The 19,141-nt window shown below is 38.5% G+C and overlaps 3 protein-coding genes across 5 annotated transcripts in view; 2 read left to right on the top strand and 1 right to left on the bottom strand.

Moving 5' to 3' along the window:
• The window catches only part of LOC134667206 (dynein axonemal heavy chain 3), a 156,757-nt gene extending 143,425 nt beyond the window's left edge, over positions 1 to 13,332 (top strand). The window contains exons 67-70 of the mRNA XM_063524532.1: positions 628 to 822; positions 1,596 to 1,804; positions 11,079 to 11,289; positions 12,715 to 13,332. Of these exons, the coding sequence (XP_063380602.1) occupies positions 628 to 822; positions 1,596 to 1,804; positions 11,079 to 11,289; positions 12,715 to 13,011 (912 nt within the window). The 3' untranslated portion in view covers positions 13,012 to 13,332. The remainder of the gene's footprint in view (positions 1 to 627; positions 823 to 1,595; positions 1,805 to 11,078; positions 11,290 to 12,714) is intronic.
• Positions 1 to 16,677, bottom strand: part of LOC134667199 (GSK3-beta interaction protein-like) — a 170,003-nt gene extending 153,326 nt beyond the window's left edge. The window contains exons 1-3 of one of the 3 annotated variants that reach the window (XM_063524523.1): positions 10,284 to 10,385; positions 8,242 to 10,161; positions 6,469 to 7,742 (exon numbers count right to left, since the gene is read on the bottom strand). In XM_063524523.1, coding sequence (XP_063380593.1) covers positions 9,804 to 10,161; positions 10,284 to 10,324 — 399 coding nt within the window. In that variant the 5' untranslated portion in view covers positions 10,325 to 10,385 and the 3' untranslated portion in view covers positions 6,469 to 7,742; positions 8,242 to 9,803. Of the gene's footprint in view, positions 1 to 6,468; positions 10,162 to 10,283; positions 10,386 to 16,514 lie in introns of those variants that run through there. The other 2 variants (XM_063524524.1, XM_063524522.1) reach the window with 2 other exon arrangements.
• Positions 16,678 to 17,094: 417 nt separating this feature from the next.
• The window catches only part of LOC134667216 (forkhead box protein K1), a 63,007-nt gene continuing 60,960 nt past the window's right edge, over positions 17,095 to 19,141 (top strand). The window contains exon 1 of the mRNA XM_063524544.1: positions 17,095 to 18,027. Within this exon, the coding sequence (XP_063380614.1) occupies positions 17,666 to 18,027 (362 nt within the window). The 5' untranslated portion in view covers positions 17,095 to 17,665. The remainder of the gene's footprint in view (positions 18,028 to 19,141) is intronic.

The raw sequence follows: 19,141 nt of genomic DNA, 5'->3' as shown, positions 1-19,141 counted from the left end.
GATCCCTGAATAATCCCTAAATATACAAGAATTCCTCGTTTAAAGTTATGAAATACGCGCTCTACGCTCTATCCCATGGTCACCAAGCCCAAACCAAAGAGTGATCTTCACGACAACGCGAACATAACTATATAAGGACAACAAAGATAATTGTCGTGAAGATCACTCTTTGGTTTGGGCTTGGTGACCATGGGATAGAGCGTAGAGCGCGTATTTCATAACTTTAAACGAGGAATTCTTGTATATTTAGGGATTATTCAGGGATCTTGGAAACAGCTCTAACGGTTTCGATGAAAAATGGTGCATTTTTCTTGTAGCAAAGATATATGTAACTTCGTATAAGATGAATAAAGTCTAAGGAAAAAACGTGCCTCGGAAATTGAGAAAAAGTCATTCTCGGATTGATGACGCACACACCTTTGGCCTATCCTCGGCTAGATGGCGTGACGAAACCGTTTCATATATTTAACAATTTTAACACATAGATATCAGTGAATGAACATGTATCAAAATGATATGATCATTTTGAGTTTTAGTCGTGTGTCGATAGATGGCAGTAAATTTACAGTGACTACAACATTTACTATGACAGGACCCCTCTATACTATCTATTCTTTTTGCTTGTAGTTACTCTTCGGCACTCTGCTGACCCAGACGTCCATAATCGCGGGCGGCGGCGGCGAGGGCGGCGGCGAGGGGGGCGGGGTGGTGGAGCTCACGCGGGACATGATGGGCCGCATGCCGAAGCTCTACAACATCGACGAGGTCAGCGCCAAGTACCCCGTGCAGTATTACAACAGCATGAACACGGTGCTCAAGCAGGTGGGTTTGGGATTATTATACCTTCATTTGAAACATACTTAGACTAGGAATCCTCTAGACCGAGTTTAGAGCAATTATTTCATGATGCAAAAAATGCGGGGGTGCGCGGGACGAGGTGAGCGAAGTCCCGTGCCGTGATTGGTCCGTCCAAAGACACGGACGTCACACAAAGACACTTTCGACTCGAACATGGAGTAAAATTACCGTATGCGTGGCAGAGGAGGTAGCGCGACTATGCTCAGTCTGGAGGATGTTTTGTCTGTGACTTGAAACTAGAGTAAGGAGTTTACGAAGAAGAGAGAAATGGCGTTCAACGTCGTATACAAAATTTTATATCTCTATTTCTTTCTAGATTTTGATTTAAAATGTAATGATTGTCGGAAACCGTTAACTTTTCAGGATTTTCGTAAGGTTATCCTATAGATACCTAGGTTAGGTTAGGTTTATTGTTTTATGGCAATCCTGAAAAGTTACGCGTTTCTGAGAAAAACCAAATTATGACTAACGAAAATGTGGACAAACAATACATTATGACTTAAAACTTTATGGGAAACAATAGAGACCCCTTTAGGCCACTAGCTCACCGGATGATGGAAATTGGAACCTATTTAACAGCTCCCCGAATTTTCGTGAAATAGGTACCTACTGCATAATGTCCCATTCTCTCCCCTCCTCCATGTGTGTAAAAGGCCACATACACCACAAACGTAAAAAAAAGAAATACCAAACTCTTTATAACCTGACTATGTATATTCTGTAAATCCGTTGATCAGGAGCTGATCCGCTACAATCGTCTAATATCTGTGGTGTCGCGGACGCTCTACGGCGTGCACATGGCAGCCCAGGGCCTGGCCATCATGAGCGCGGAACTGGAGGAGTGCAACAACGCCTTCGTCAAGGGCATCGTTCCCGCCGCTTGGATGTCCAAGAGCTACCCTTCGATGAAGCCCCTGGGATCTTATGTAGCCGACTTGTTGAGCAGGTTTGTCAAGTTGTGACATAACTCCTCAAACGCCAATGTCAAAAATTTGCTACCTACTGAATGAAAGTAACCTTGAAATTGTAAATCAAAGTTCAAAATTGTCTGTGACGTATACGGGAAAAGGCCTTCTAAGGGTTAATAAGATTAGATGTGCCTTAAGGGGCCCACTGATTACCAGTTCGCCGGATATATCATCCGGCGAACTGGTAATCTGTGGGCCCTTTTATATGTTAATGATGCCCTAGAAATTACTATCTAAAAAGATACCTCCATATCAACAATTCAACATTGTTTAATGCCGCCGCATTGTTTAATGATATAGAAGGCAAACAAGGAGACGGTTCGCCTGGTGGTAAGAGATTACCGTCGCTCATAGACACCCGCAACACCAGCCCTAATAGCATTTTCTTGTAGGGATTTTGTTGGGCCTTTGTTTACGTATTAGTTGGGCAACCGTTATATTTGGCCGTACGATTTGCTGGAGGGCCCTCGACAAAGGCCCTCCCGAATATTCCCAACAGAGGGCCATTAGAGTAATTTTTTCGTTGGGCCTATTTAAATAAATCATACAATTATTCAACGGTGGTGGTTTTGGTTGGGCCGTGGTTGGGCCTATACACATTTGTTTGATAGTTGGTTAATTGTTACATTTGGCCGTACGATTTGCTGGAGGGCCCTCGACAAAGGCCCTCCCAAAGATTCCCAACAGAGGGCCATTAGCAGAGAGCGCAACTTTGGTGCCGATGACGTCATTATGACGTTAAGTCGCATATAGGATGTTTTTTTAAAACAACATTGTAACACCTGATGATTATATATATAATCATTATTAAGATTAATACATCATTATTAATTGTTTAGTTATAAAAATGCCTGGTAATTTACACAAAAAATAATGTAAACATTAAAAAAGTTTTGTACGGAACACTAAAAACGATACGAAACGATCTCCTTCTCGTTCAATATGCTTTGTTGTTTTCAAATGTTTCTCTATATTGCTTGCTTTTGCTGTTAAATACGGCTGCAAAGACCCCATAGCGACATCAAAAAATAATATTTCGGTTACATTTTACTAATAAAAAAATAAGTAAACAGTAATTGGTTGTCATTTCCAACAATCTTGTTTTTAACATGATAAAGACAGTTAGTTATGTTTTTATACGTGGCCATTACGTATAAAAACTCTCAACTCAAGTTTCAATATCAGTAAACTAAAGGCTAATAAGTTGTTATTTGTTTAAGTATCTATAATCTAGATAACAACACTCTGTATCTAGCTTCACGTCATACGTCTGTCATCGGCACCAAAGTTGCGCTCTCTGGCCATTAGAGTAATTTTTTCGTTGGGCCTATTTAAATAAATCATTCAATTATTCAACGGTGGTGGTTTTGGTTGGGCCGTGGTTGGGCCTATACTCATTTGTTTGATGGTTGGTTAATTGTTACATTTGGCCGTATGGCTTGCTGTAGGGCCAACTGCAAAAAAATAAAAAGGCAATTTTTTCGTTGTGCTTCTGTTTGCAAATTCAACAATTACCCATCGGCAAGTCAGGTAGGTCGGTAGGTAGTCGTGCACCAGGTTGAAGGCCCAACACAGCTTGTCCCACAAAGGGCCAACATTGTAACTTTAACGTTGGGCCTTGTGTAGGATTCTTACAATACTACCGTAGGTAAATAGTTGTGTAATTTATAGTGTGCCTACAGTCTAATTATGTAATGGGCTTTTGTTTACGAGTCCTACAGTTACCCTACGTTAAGTAAGTGGTTGTGTAATACGACGTTGGGCCTTTGCTGATAAATATTACAATTACACTACGGTAGGCATTGGTTGTATCCACATGAAGGCCCTAGGCAGCAGTTGTTGTTAATCTTCTCTGTATCGTTCCAATTTTAGTATATATACTGCCGAAGCACGTACACTTACTATACACTCTAACTTGTATATATACTAACCGCACTTCGAAACTTTGTAAGCGAGATTTATGTTTTTTGAGATTTAAATTGAGAAAATGTTGGTAAAATACAATTTTTTAAATTTATGTATAAATGTTATAGTTATAGCAATTAGATTTATAAGTTACTTTAAAAAAATATTATGATTATATCCTGAATAATCGAGAAAATAACTATAACTTCTATGTTTGGAGACAGTAACGCCATCTAGTGACGCCACAAGCAAACTCAACTGGTATTGTTGGGCATCAGTACCACAGCCAATGTTGGTAATTGCGATATTTGTGCTCACTGGGCCAACGAATGTTATCGTTGTTTAGCCACCGGTACCAAAATACACAAAGGCCCATTGTTAGGCGTCAGTGCCACAGCCAATGTTGGTAAATACGATATTTGTCATCATTGGGCCATCGGATGATATTTTTGACTAGCCAACGTTACCAAAATACACAAAGGCCCATTGTTGGGCATCCGTGACACAGCCAATGTTGGTAAATGCGGTATTCGTCACCATTGGGCCAACGAATGTTATCGTTGTTTAGCGAACGGTAGCAAAATACACAAAGGCCCATTTTTGGGCCTCAATGCTACAGCCAATGTTGGTAAATGCGATATTTGTCGTCATTGGGCCATCGTATGATATCGTTGATTAGCCAACGTTACCAAAATAAACAAAGGCCCATTGTTGGGCATCAGTGCCACAGCCAATGTTGGTAAATGCGGTATTTGTCATCATTGGGCCATCGGATGATATCGTTGACTAGCCAACGTTACCAAAATACACAAAGGCCCATTGTTGGGCATCAATGCTACAGCCAATGTTGGTAAATGCAATATTTGTCGTCATTGGGCCATCGGATGATATCGTTGATTAGCCAACGTTACCAAAATAAACAAAGGCCCATTGTTGGGCATCAGTGCCACAGCCAATGGTGGTAAATGCGATATTTGTCATCATTGGGCCATCGGATGATATCGTTGACTAGCCAACGTTACCAAAATACACAAAGGCCCATTGTTGGGCATCCGTGCCACAGCCAATGTTGGTAAATGCGGTATTCGTCACCATTGGGCCAACGAATGTTATCGTTGTTTAGCCAAAGTTACCAAAATAAACAAAGGCCCGTTGTTGGGCATCAATGCTACAGCCAATGTTGGTAAATGCGATATTTATCGTCATTGGGCCATCGGATGATATCGTTGATTAGCCAACGTTACCAAAATAAACAAAGGCCCATTGTTGGGCATCAGTGCCACAGCCAATGTTGGTAAATGCGATTTTTGACATCATTGGGCCATCGGATGATATCGTTGATTAGCCAACGTTTCCAAAATACACAAAGGCCCATTGTTGGGCATCAATGCTACAGCCAATGTTGGTAAATGCGATATTTGTCGTCATTGGGCCATCGGATGATATCGTCGATTAGCCAACGTTACCAAAATAAACAAAGGCCCATTGTTGGGCATCAGTGCCACAGCCAATGGTGGTAAATGCGATATTTGTCATCATTGGGCCATCGGATGATATCGTTGACTAGCCAACGTTACCAAAATACACAAAGGCCCATTGTTGGGCATCCGTGCCACAGCCAATGTTGGTAAATGCGGTATTCGTCACCATTGGGCCAACGAATGTTATCGTTGTTTAGCGAACGGTAGCAAAATACACAAAGGCCCATTGTTGGGCATCACTGCCACTGCCAATGTTGGTAAATGCGACATATGTCATCATTGGGCCAACGAATATTATCGTTGTTTAGCCAACGGTACCAAAATACACAAAGGCCCATTGTTGGGCATCTGTGCCACAGCGAATGTTGGTAAATGCGATGGTGGGCCAATACAAAATTAACGTTGGCTACGGAACGAACCTCATCCCAACGTTTTCCCTACCGTTGGCACCGTGGGCCCCAACGAAAATGCTACTAGGGAGAGGGATTGTAAGTTGGTTGCTGGCCTTTAGGATGGGGGTACGCTCTTTTATATAGGCATGAATAGACGCCATGAGGGGTAGAAAAAGAAAAAAATAATTAACAAATAAATTCAGTTTACTATCACAATACTAAAGCTAACATTTAAATACAATGTTTGTACTCAGTCTGTTGTTGTACTGATGCGAATGTATTGCACATGTAACTATTATAATATGACACGAAAACTTCATTCAAGTAACATATAGGTAGAGCCATAGTCAACGAATGCACCCACAACAATTTTTTTTGTAAATGTAATGCCTAAACGTTTTAACCAGCAGGGCAAGCACCTGATTGGCGCGACAGTATATCGCGGCAAGATAGACTACCCGTCTTAATCTAACTATGTGAACAAAAGAGGGACGGGTAGTCTATCTCGCCGCGAGATACCGTCGCGCCAATCATGTGCTAGCCCGGCTGGTGTTACAATAGGTACGTTTTTATCTATTTCCCCTTTTCATGACTTTTTGCTTTATTAACTTAATTTCATATATTACATTAACTAGAAGTCAATTTTAGATTATCATTGTGATGCGCAGAAAAAATCGACCTTTATTATCTTATCCAAATTCCCAGACTTGGTCTGTTTTTCACGAGCTAATTTTTAGTGTTCCGTACAAAACTTTGTTTACGGAACACTTATTTTATTTTTAAAATAGGAAGAGAGCGTTACTGCATTCCGAACTATCTTTAAAACTAATTCTAACCACAACATGAATAGGATAATCAAATCACGTCTACATATAACTGCGAAAATCGAAGCTCGCAAATTGCGGGCATTTTTCTGTCACTCTACTTACGCATTCGTTGGAGTAAAAGAGAAAGATCCCCAATTTGCTTGCAATTTGCGAATTTCGGTGTTCGCGGTAGGCCCTCTGATCACATTAAAACATACACCACTATGTTGGTTGATATTATGTATATTGATCTTCGGAGTTACGTCTCTTCGAAATAATCTAGCGTATTTTTGTATATCGTGCATTCCACCACAATCTTGTTTTCGTGGGCGAAGAAACTTTTTGACCGACAATTTTGAGTGTCTCTTGAGTCACTTAAAGTGTCTCTGGAGTAAAATTTTTAACAAGCAGAAACGTCTGCGAACGATGGTATCAAGCTTAGAAGAAATTAAAAAATGTGGAAAAATTTTGGGTGGGTGGGTGAGTAAATATCCACTCTAAAATTTTGTCTCTGGAGTTACCAAGAATCGGGCTTCTGGTATACATAGTTTCTGTTTATTAGGTTCAACAGTTGGGGCATGCAATGTTTTAACATATACCCATAACTGAAACATAGAAAATTTCAAAACGAAGTTTCATAGTTGTGGACAGGTTTGTGTCAGTCAAAAAGTTGATTCGGCCTCGTAACAATAAAAATAGGGACAGACAAGTGTTAAAATATAGGTATAGACAACTTACTCAAAAATATGTATGGTTCTTAATTCACTGACATAAGAACCATATTGAGAGACATATTTTTGACATAGAGAGACATATTTTTGCGTATGATTTGTGCACCAATATTTTTACATTGATTGTACTAGGAAGCATATACAAATGTGGTTTTTATACTCTTTATACTCGGGTACGCGTTCAGAGCGGCTACCGCGAAAACCGAAATTCGCAAATTGCGGGGATCTTTCTCTTTTACTCCAACGAAGGCGTAATTATAGTGACAGAGAAAAATCCCCGCAATTTGCGAACTTCGATTTTCGCGGTTACAGCACAGTATAGATCGACATCCAAAGCAGTGATAGATGACCTAAAGAGCTAGCTATAGATTTAACCTCCACGTATGTTCAGCGATTATAATGGTTTCAGAGAATCCGTTACTCTGTCATTACTGTCATTAGCCTTCGTTTGATCAGTACGTTCAATGCAAATCACACCTTTTTATTTATAATATCTTTGCTTGATCATTTGTGATGTTATCAACCAAAAGGGTACTTATTGCCGGTTGTCAATAAGGCGTTATTTACATATATGTATATGTAGCTTCAATTGGAAATCAACCTACGACATAAAAACCGGTTAATGCTGCCCTCCTCTAGACTAAAAATGCACTCTAACAGTACCTTTGTCATGGCTATAAAAATATATAATAAGTTACCAAACAAAATCAAAGACGAAAATGTAGAGCAAAAATTTGTAAACCAATTAAAAGAACTCTTAATATCAAAATGTTACTATAAGGTTAAAGATTATTTAAATGAGTCTATTTTATGAATTTTATTATTACTTAATTTACTATATTCGCAATTCGCTGATCCAATTATGTATATTCTATTCTATTGACATGTTATATTACTCTCGATACAATTTATGTGATGAATGAGATTAATTTTAATTTTAATTATGTATTATGATTAGTACCTACTAGAAATGTAATTTGTAGACTTAAGAATGTTGCAGTGCCCTAACAGGGTGTCATGTACCTACAAATGTATTTATTGTAACACCTGTATTCTGATGAACATGATAGCAATAAAGAGATATGAATATGAATATGAACCTTATCAACAATCGACATTGTGGTACATTTTGGTTGAAAACTTCGCATTTAATTAACGGTGTATTGTAGAGCTCTATACATTTTATTATATACGTAGCTGCCAATACTGCCACAGGTAATATGTAAGCATCATTCTGGGTCAAAGGCCCAATGTATTATACCTATACAATATACATATACCTAATATTAGTAACCTGAGCGAAGATTTATAATTATTCCTAACTAAAAACATTGTTCAGAAATCTTATTACTTAATTGACACATAGAAAATACAGTAAACAGTCAACAGCTAACACCTACCTACATTGTGCAACCTTTAGCGCCACTTGTACCATCCCATTAACCCGGAGTTAACCGGTTAAACCGTTAACCCAGTGTCAAATAGGGAATATTACGCAAAACTTAGCGTAGAAGGCATCACTAGAACAAGCGTCCGCGAAACACGGAAATCGAAAATTCGGTTTCTGCCTCTCTATAATTCTTGCCTATTCGATCGATTTTTCACGTTTTGCGGTAGGCCACCTCTAAACAAACTGCCTTGATGGATCAATGTTATAGTGAAAACTTGCCAGAATACTGTTTTAGGCCTAGTATGTATAAGTTATTCTATGGTTTACAATGTGCATTAGTGCTGCACTCTGGCGGCAGATCATTGCAATAATACTCCCTATTGTACTGGTAACCATATATGGTAACTCCACGTTTGTTGACCCCGGGTTAGTGAATGTTGCATGTGGCCGTTAGAGTTAAAATTTCAATCACAGTGGTCACAAATAGTCGCAATCTTCTCAAATTAAAGAAGTTGAGTATAGATATCTACCCACTTATTGCCACACAGTAAAAATGAAGTGTACAAAGTCCGTAAACTATTCTGCTTCGCATCACGGTTGAAGATCATTGTAACTCGCAATATGACAATAAAGATTTCAATTTTATAATGTTTACGTTTACGGCCTTATGCTCTGGTTTCTTAGGATAGCGGTCCCGTCGTATAGCGGCCGTCTCCATACAAATACTAGGACATCCATATTTAGCCGTATCATTTACTATGGAGACGGCGGCTATATGGCGGCACCGCTATCCTAGCTTTACGTTGTCAAGCTAGCATAGACAAAAAGCCTGCATTTTTACACAGGGTAACACACACAATTAAGGAACTAAGATAAGAGGACACCACAGACATATCTGTAGCTACTAAACATATACATGCATACAAATACATTTAGATGCCAAACAGTTAGTATAGTATATTATATTTTAAACATGCCTTCAAAACAACAATGAATCCAGTTGATGTCCGTAATTTTTACGTTCAGAAATAATATTACGATCACAATTTATCCTAATTTGGTCTAATTGTTACTTTTAAATACATTTATAGCACTGATAAATACTGACAGTTTCAACAGTCGCCAATTACAACCTTCTTATCACTTTAAACAACCCTCGAAAATTCGGAAACCCAACAATATTTCTCCAAAAGCTCGTGTATGTGACATCTATGTCTAGTAAGGCTGTTACTACAAAATAAGCTCTAAAATCGTCCGCAAACGACTCAAAATTCAAGTCTCCTTTTTGGCGAGATCCAATAGCTTATTCATCAACTCACCGCCGAAAGACTCCCTGTATTTCTGACTGATGCTATTGAGCAAGGCGTAGGGGGTTTCATAGTTCATGTTCTCGATGATAGCTAGGGTTGTGTCGTCGTAGGTCCGGCCCACGACTCTGAACCCGGAGGCGGACATCTCGATACAATAGTCGGAGTTCTCCAGGGTTGTCAGGTTGATGTAAATCCTTTGGTTGTCGTTTTTCAGCTGTGTTGATACGTTGGCCGATTTCACGTGTTTGCGTATGTCGTTGATCGCCGCCTCGGCTTCTTGTGGCCATGTTTCTGCGGTAAGGACTTTGTCTTCCATTTTACTGAAATAGAGGCAAAACATTATTGTTTTAGTGTTGTGTTCATATGATGACTAATTGCTAAATCTATTGTTCACATTTTTGGGTTCGAGCTGAAATGTGATATCTAATATGAGAATACTGACTCATTCTTGGCGCAGCGAGTAAGCCACACAAAACAACCCATAAATATTGCTGTAGGTGCTTCAACCGTCCGTGCCGGGCGACTGACGAGAACTAAGAACGCTTGAAATGTTAGACATCAACTAATTACAACTATATGTATGTAGTATGTCCCACGCATTTGCTTGTATACGCCAACAGAGCATAATTCCGCGAGTATGAATGAAAGCCGTGCCACGCGGCACATGCATGCCTACTCGCGTAATTGTTCGTGGACATTAATAATGATGCGTTTTACCTTGGAATACTTTGGTCAGTAACATTATTAGAAGGACATAAAGACTTGAAGACCTAAAAACACGTACGTGACGTAGGTATCTACCTCAGAAGTGTTAAAAAACTTCAAAATCCTATACAAGATTAACATTTTTATTTAGGCAAGCTAAATTATCCCCAGAATTGGATAGCCGAGGGTCCGTCCTCACAGCTCCTCTCCTGCTAAGACCAAATGCTTATGATTATTTAAAATTTTATTGGTCTTAATAAATGCGGCGGGCGATGAACAATCCATCTTTTTTCTACTAGACGCTTCTAAACACATCATACCTACAAAGGGCCAGTTGCACCAACCGCGCCTGTTACCAGCCTGTCACCGTTTAACTGACAGTCAGACTGAACTGGTAATCAGTGGGCCCCTTTAGACAGACTAGCCCGTGGTATTTTGGAACTCCGGAACCTCCTCCAATCGTTCCTCTCAGGCGTCCTGGATACTTTGACCTCATCCACATCGACCAATAAAACTTTACTCTTGCCGTCAGGTTGAAATTCCTCCAAGACTGGGTAGACGAGGGCCCGCCAATCGTGTTCTGGATCTCGGGGTTCTACTTCACCCAGTCGTTCCTCACGGGTGTGCTGCAGAACTACTCCCGACACAACAAGATCCCAATCGACCAGGTCCAGTTCGAATTTGAGATTACCAGCATGGAGGCAGAGTGTGAGGAATTGCCGCATTTCGGAGTGTATTGTAAGGTAAAGGCCACCATATAACTTACTAATGACATTCCATTCAATGCCTAATATAAGTATCAACAAATCAATATGCTACCACGAAAATGTTACTCATATTTTAGGATTACCTGTCTGTTGGGATTCCCTCTTCCCAATTTTCCTGTTTTATATCAGTATTCTTTAAATATGTAGGTACACTATATAATTATACATTAGAATAAGTAATCCACGCCGTCAATGTATGGTTAAATGATCATGGAGATTTGTTGACGCAGCTTAGCTTAAATTTCATTTCATTTCATTTCTTAGCAAAACAAAAACGCAGTTTTACATTTTATGTAGGTATAAATTTAAAAGTAGTAATCGTAAACCATCTCTAGAGAAATTTTTTTACAACAAATCTAGAGAAATTCTTTTCTGTAGGAATTTTTCAAACACTTTGAGTTTAATCGAATTTACCCGGGAATTATCGCCAAAAAACCACTGACGCAAAGTTTACATTTCCCTCACTACACTATCATACGACTACAATAGACAATCGAATCACAGCAAACTGAACTCTACTCACCGACCAGAAGGTCCACAGTCCATTGTACCGTGGCTCTGATATGAGCTTGGGATATTTTTAACCGTATTGATGTATCGCAAGCAGCAAACACAACAGATGGAACACCAAGGACACGAACACAGTGTGTTTGTTTGGGTGAGTTGTGTGTGCATGACATTCTGGGCTTGACATTTTCACCTAAAGATACTGTTTGTTCACAGAAAACGGTGTTCGCTTTTACTTATACTTTGCTAGGTTTAGGATAACAAGCTTAAGTGTCACTAACCCTTATCAAAGTAATATAGAGTGGCGATTCTGCCACCCCTGACAGTATATAGCTGACCCGGCCGGCGCGGCGCTTCTGCAGTTATTTATTTAAAATGTACCACATAAAATATAGCCTACACAGACAGACAGAGGTGCAGATTGCTATTATAATGTACTATTTCTGATCACAAAATGGTAGGTATAATACCTACACAGTTTTTAAGATCTGAATAAGATGCATTGTACCTATATTAGGAAGAGGTGCAGCAGAGGTAGGTGACGTGAGCACTAGTAACTTTTTAGTTTAAATATAATATTCGGTTCTTCACTTCTAGCTATAGAAGCAGATAACCTTGATTTGATTGCACTGAACTTTTACATTGTTTTGTAATTTGGATGACTATCAACAGTCTTTTATTTTGTTATTACGTACGTACGTATCATCACAATTATTCTAAGCAATTATTATCACAATTTCCATATAAAAATTACGTGTTTTTTTGTAGATTCATAGACATCTATTTCATTTTCAAACAAGATATATACAGTGTGTTTTCTCCATAAAGACTGACTGGTAGAGACTCATGTGTGCAATAAATTGTAAAGTTTAAAGAAATGTTTGTTCCCTACAGGGACTTTTCCTTCAAGGAGCGAGATGGAACAGAGAAACGATGGAGCTAGACGAATCCTACCCAAAAATCCTTTTTGACACCATCCCCATCATATGGTTCCAACCGGCTTTGATACAGAACTTCAACCCGCCGCCCTGCTACTTCTGTCCTATATATAAGACGAGTGAGAGGAAAGGCGTGCTGGCGACCACGGGGCATTCGAGTAATTTTGTCATGTTCATCACTTTGTTGTCCAAGATACCGCAAAAGCATTGGATCAATAGAGGTGTTGCTAGTTTGACGCAACTTGATGATTAGTAACCTTGTTAGGTTTAGGGCCAGCAAAGATCTATGAAACTTTCCATACAATAAAATTTAGCGAACGCTTTAATGGTGACAGTGACAGACGGTTTGGTGCAACCGACCTTTAATGTTTCAGCACAGAATAAATAATAGTACTACCGTACAGAAAGGAAACTTCCTACAAAACCGAAGTTTGACAGCGGTTCAGGGTCGAATCATGCTATCCCTTTTTAATACATAGCACTATCCCTTTCGGCTATTTAGGGTTGTCAAAATTCAAGTGATTATGTTATCTGTGGTCGTGCACGCAAAAGGAAGTCAAGTGGTGCCAACCCTAAAAATTACTCGGAGCAATGCTGAGCCGAGCGGAGCCGAGTTTGGCCGAAGTCAGGAGATTCGCACCCCTGGTTTCAGTCAGTAGATACTTTAAGGTCTAATCTATATGAAATTGTCTAATTTATATTTGTTTGCCGTAAAGCTCTTGTAGCAAATGTTATACATACCTACTTTCAACTCCTAAATTCGGCGTGACACAGCCAAAAACGTCTAATCGTCATATCACGGCAAACATTCTGAAATTATTATATGCTTCATTTATAACACGACCGCAAGCAAGAGTGCAGTTTGTATTTGTAACTCTAGACCAGTGCCATGTTTATCAAAAGCTTGTAACTTGTAATACAAGTGGAATTAACTTTCTAACAAAAGCTGTCAAAAAGGGACTTCCGCTTGTATTACAAGTGACAAGCTTTTGATAAACAGGGCACAGAAATGACTTATTAATTTACTTACCCTATTGCTAACATTTTGACCACCACTATTTTATATACGATTAACACGCAATAATAAACTTTATTAGAATGTATTAAGGTCCCTTTTACACTGTAACTTTTATCGTTAACGACCGACTGTAGCGGTCAAAGAGCTAAAAGGGGGCCTTTGCTATAGTAGCAGGTTGTAAAGCGCTTAATCTTATCTAAAAAATTTACCACTGCCAAAGATGTCAAAGAAGTTACTTTTGCCGATGAGAAAGAAGGGAATTGAAGAATTCATTTATTCTCTTGTGCAGGGACGTTAGTGATAACTGATAAATGACATTAAAGATAAAATTGAAATGATAATTTTGTAAATTAGGTTATCATGCTGTTTTATATGAAATTTTTTTTAAGTATTTTCATAGTAATAACTTGATATTCAAATTCAAATCATATTATTTAAAAACAAGTATCACATTTCCAGTGCCTGTGACCAAGGTTGACTATCTTAACATAATATAATTGGTGGAGAGACAACTGACTTCTGCAGACATCATGATATATGTGACGTTCCACGAAATAAGGTACCTTATGGCGGTCGGCGCTTACGTCACGTAGCACGGCATTAGTATTGGAGCGTTCGTTAATAATAGCGTAAGTGCCAACTGCTATAAGGTACTTTTACCGTGGAACGTCACATATACACGATGTAACATGAGGAAACCGAATAATTTTAACAGCGTATTCCTGATCATATTTAGAGACAAAAATGTCCTATAAACTTTTTTGAAATTCGCCTAGTTTCAGAGATATTATTAATAAAAAAAAACAATTTGTTATTGTTACATAGTGTAAAAGGCCCTTTTGATAGTGATGTTGCTGCTATGGGACGTAGTCTAAATATCCTTATTGATAGATGTCAAAAAGTAACAAGTAACACTTTGCAAAAAGTAGGTTTTACGAAAAAAAACATGTTTACCAATAACATTTATTTTTTATGTACAAATACATTCAAAAAATTGAAAAAACAAATCAATAAAATTTTTTTTGGCGAAATTAAGCTAAAATCATATTACATTTTTTACTTCTTTTGACCTCAGAAATGCATGGTTAAGATTATTCGGTTTCCTCATGTTACACCGTGTACATATGTGCTATATAATTATAGTTCAGGTAGAAACTGAATCAGGTAAGGCAATTAGTATACATTCTAACAATAGCTTTAGGCTTTGTTCACCAAGAAATGAACAACTGGAGTCAGATCAGAATATGTAGTTTTAGATTTTGTGGTGTTTGTTGCTGTTATGTATTTTTACTGTGATAATGTCTAGTCATAAAAGTTTGAAATATATTTATTTTGATATTCTGAATGTGAAGACTTTTATTTAATTACTAACCAATATAAATGACCCTTGTGCATCATGTCCAAATGGAAACCAAAATATTGTAAACTAGTTTCTGCTTGCAAGTTCAATCAATCATCATCATCGTCACCATTCCACGCAGACATAGTTGCGAGTAGAAGCTAGTTGTTTATAAAATACAAAGAAAGGTGGTGGTACTAGTGCTCAACATGCTAATGCCCCATACATGACACCCTGCTGTCACCTCTATTGACAATGACTTAAGTTTCAAGATGACATGTACTAGTACTATGTCGAGCACCCGTACCACCACCTTACTTACATCTAATATCTAATAGTCTGTCAAATTAGCAAATTACACCAGCTGGACAGGGCTGGCTTCCTACAAAATGTGGGCAACTCAAGCAGACTTCAACAGTAAGTAAGTTTTGCACTTTGTTTGAGGAAACGGGAACATATTGAACCTTTTAAACGCCACAGACGGCAATAGGTCAACGCAAAATCGTGACAACGACGCAAAAGACGGCATTTGACGGCAATCGTTTTTTGATGAAAATCTACTAAAAACAAAGCATATAACTGTAAAATAAAATACAAACTTAATGCATAATGCATAGTAGTGGTTGTGGTGAGACATGAGTTATAGTAGCGATCATAAATATGAAACATTTCTTCACCTTAATCCATTTTTATGAACCAAACTACCATCCGAGCGTTGAATACAAATTAGAATAGACTAAATAAGTAAATAAAATAATGTTAACAATGTTTGGCCTGATGGTTGGCTGGTAGAGAATGCCATTATGCATTAAGTCCGCCATTTGTACATTATTTTTACGTTTTGTGCAATAAAGTTTTAATAAATAACACATATAAATAAATAAAATGTACTCATTTGATCTGTTGTTGAATAACAATATTATCGTAACAATGCACTCAAAGAATTCTCATTTGAATAGAATGTTGATAACAAACATGGTGAATATTCCAGCCATGTTTTAACAACATAAAAATGGACAAATCAATTGGGCCATGAGCCATGAGAAAATGATGGCCTAAGGTTTGTTTACTGTAACTGTTTTCATTATAACATGTGTGAATCCACAACCTATGACTTAAAACCCTCATGCCTTACTGCTCGGAAGCCAAACAGAAACAATAATCGTTTTTTTTTTAATTTAAGAAACATGTTTTATAAAATGTAAACAATTATTTAAATTCATTGTAGGTAGATTGCTATACCATGACTGTCAGTAAACAATCCATAGAAGTCGAAATAAACTATCTACCTTTGTTAAGTGTTACCTTTTATTCTTCAAACTAAAGTTAAATTGTATAATTGTTATTAAAACTAAGGTAGCAGTGATTAAATTTGCCGCTCATAAATTTAAAGACTTACCTTTAATTGTAGATCTTGGTGTTACTTTTATATAATGAAGCAGTTGGCCCAAGGCTCGTCCAAATTGATTTTAACTGGATTCAATCATAAATTTTCCTATGGCCAAGGAAATTCATTTTCAAGTCAAGTAGTTCACTCCCAACAATACCAAAAAAATGACAGCTACTGTCGACCAATCTGAAAAAATGTGCCACAGACAAAATTTATTTCCGTTCGTATAGAATTTACATAACTTGGTATAAATATAACTACAGCGTATATAGTAGACTTTAACACATAATTTGCATATATTTTAACATATATTAATTTCGTTCATAATATTGCATCATATTGTAATATTTTTTATCAGTATTTTTGTTTTGTAAAGTCATAGATAATAGAGTACACGTTAAACAAACATAGTGATGATGACGATGATGAGCATTGATTGATTTTCACTCTTCCGGAGCAACACTATTTCCGTTCCTTTTCACGGGTTTTCAATGCTTCTTCCGCTAGCTGTCTTGATTCGTTTGAAGAGTTAATTGAATATTGAGCCGTGTACCATTAAATCAACACAAAATACGCTAAAACTTTCTATTTGTGATTCGTGTATAAGTAAAAATATGAAATGAATAATAGTGAAATGTGTAAATCATCAACAGATCGTGCGCGTATCGAAACCACGCTATGTTGTTTATTGTGATTTCGTGCAGATGGCGCAACGGTCTCATAAACTGCGTATCTCAAACTGACGTTTTTGGTTATTTTTGTTCTCGCCTCGTGTTTACTTTAGTGTCTAATTTCGGTCCAATTGCGAAAAATTTGTTGTGCAACAACACTTCAATCAATATTTCGATCATACACGGAATCGCCATATGGAATAGTATCGATCCGCAGTTCTCGACTAGGTATATGTATACAGTATCACGTGGTGGTGTGGTGGTTTATATAATTCTTGTTTACCGCACAAGTCGAAACTTTGCGCATGTGCGTCCCGTCAGTAACCTCAAATCGTAGAACGGGCTCGGAGTCGGCAGGTTCCGGACATCCGGGTCGCGGAGCAGCGGATCCGGCACGCGTGTGAACTTGTGATGTGCCCTTGTGCCAGCAGTGGCAGTGCGCGCCCCGCGTGTGGACCGAAGCGCTGGTGATACTCGCGCTCGCCTGACATGGCCCAGACTCAGTTCTCGCGGAGCTCGGAGAGCGACGCGTGGGCGCTGCTCTCGCTCAAGTCGCCTCCGTCGCCTTCGAAAGTGCAGTGGGCCCAGGAGCCGGCTCCTGTGGCCATCGCGCGGCTAGACGGGAGAGACTTTGAGTACTTGATCCGGCAAAAGCGCGTGGTGATCGGGCGCAACTCGAGCCGGGGTGAAGTGGACGTTAACATGGGACACTCGAGTTTCATATCGCGGCGTCATTTGGAGTTGTTCTACGACCAGCCGGAGTTCTACCTGACGTGCAACAGCAAGAACGGGGTGCTGGTGGACGGCGTGTTCCAGCGGAAGGGCTCGGCGCCGATGCTGCTGCCCAAGAGGTGAGTGAGCCGGCCACGCGGCGATAACGGCGCCGCCCGCGTCATTCTATTTACAATTACACATTGGCTTTATGTTTGTAAACAAACATATTTGTTTATGTCTACCCACCTGTTGGAACAATAAAAAAATATTGCATTTTACTTCCAATTCATTAAATGGACTTTTAGGGCTCTATGCAATTCAATAATAGCACAAATCAAAGTCCAATTTCTTGATTATTCCATTCATTTGTAGCGGTAGGTGGATGATGTAACTCATGGCCATTTCATTGCAATATGTTATGAGTTTCTGACACTCACAACATATTTTCTGTATAGCAAACTCATGGTGATAGTCATATTGACATCATTTATGGAAGACTATTTACATTTATTCATTTTTTAAATACAATGTTGATGTTGACATACAGTTTCTAATAATAACAATGCAATATGTGCCAAATTATAATTACTGGTGCACCTATCTGATGAGTAATGCCAATCTGCAGGAATCCTTCTCTTTCTTGCTCACTTTATCAGTATCTTTTGTCCTACTTTTGTTGTTGACATTACAAATGGAATGTATGCCAGTTAATATATGAGGTAAAACTAATTTTATATTAACGCAAGCATCTAAATTGTTTGTTTTAGGTACCTATATAGATTTACTTGTTACTAATGCAGTCAAAAATATCTAATTGTTGCAAGGAAAAAGGGTTATAATCATTACCTTCTATAATTGTCCTATAGAAGTGTTATACACTCCGTGAGGGACAAAACATGCTATGCAACTAGGGTTGCCAGATGGTCGGGATTTGGCGGGATTCTCCCGATTTTTAGCATGTGTTCCCGATTCCCGACAAAGTGTAAACTGTCCCGAAAAACAGCTCCACGTTATAAAACAATAATTTCAAGTTCCGAACTGCCGTCGAGCGAGCGAGCTGACGTAGTGCCAATAATGTAAAATATCGTTGTTTTTAATACAATTACTTTAATTTGAATGTATATTTTTTCCCGACTCAAGTCCTAATATCCCGAAAAATTGATATTGTTTCCAGATAATAGCGCATTTCGATCTGGCAACCCTAAATGCAACACTATGATTGGTCGAATTTATTTGTTGCCCACCATAATA

Source organism: Cydia fagiglandana, chromosome 9 (genome assembly GCF_963556715.1).
Source record: "Cydia fagiglandana chromosome 9, ilCydFagi1.1, whole genome shotgun sequence".
Taxonomy (NCBI): domain Eukaryota; kingdom Metazoa; phylum Arthropoda; class Insecta; order Lepidoptera; family Tortricidae; genus Cydia; species Cydia fagiglandana.
This window is presented reverse-complemented; position numbering and strand designations above follow the sequence as displayed.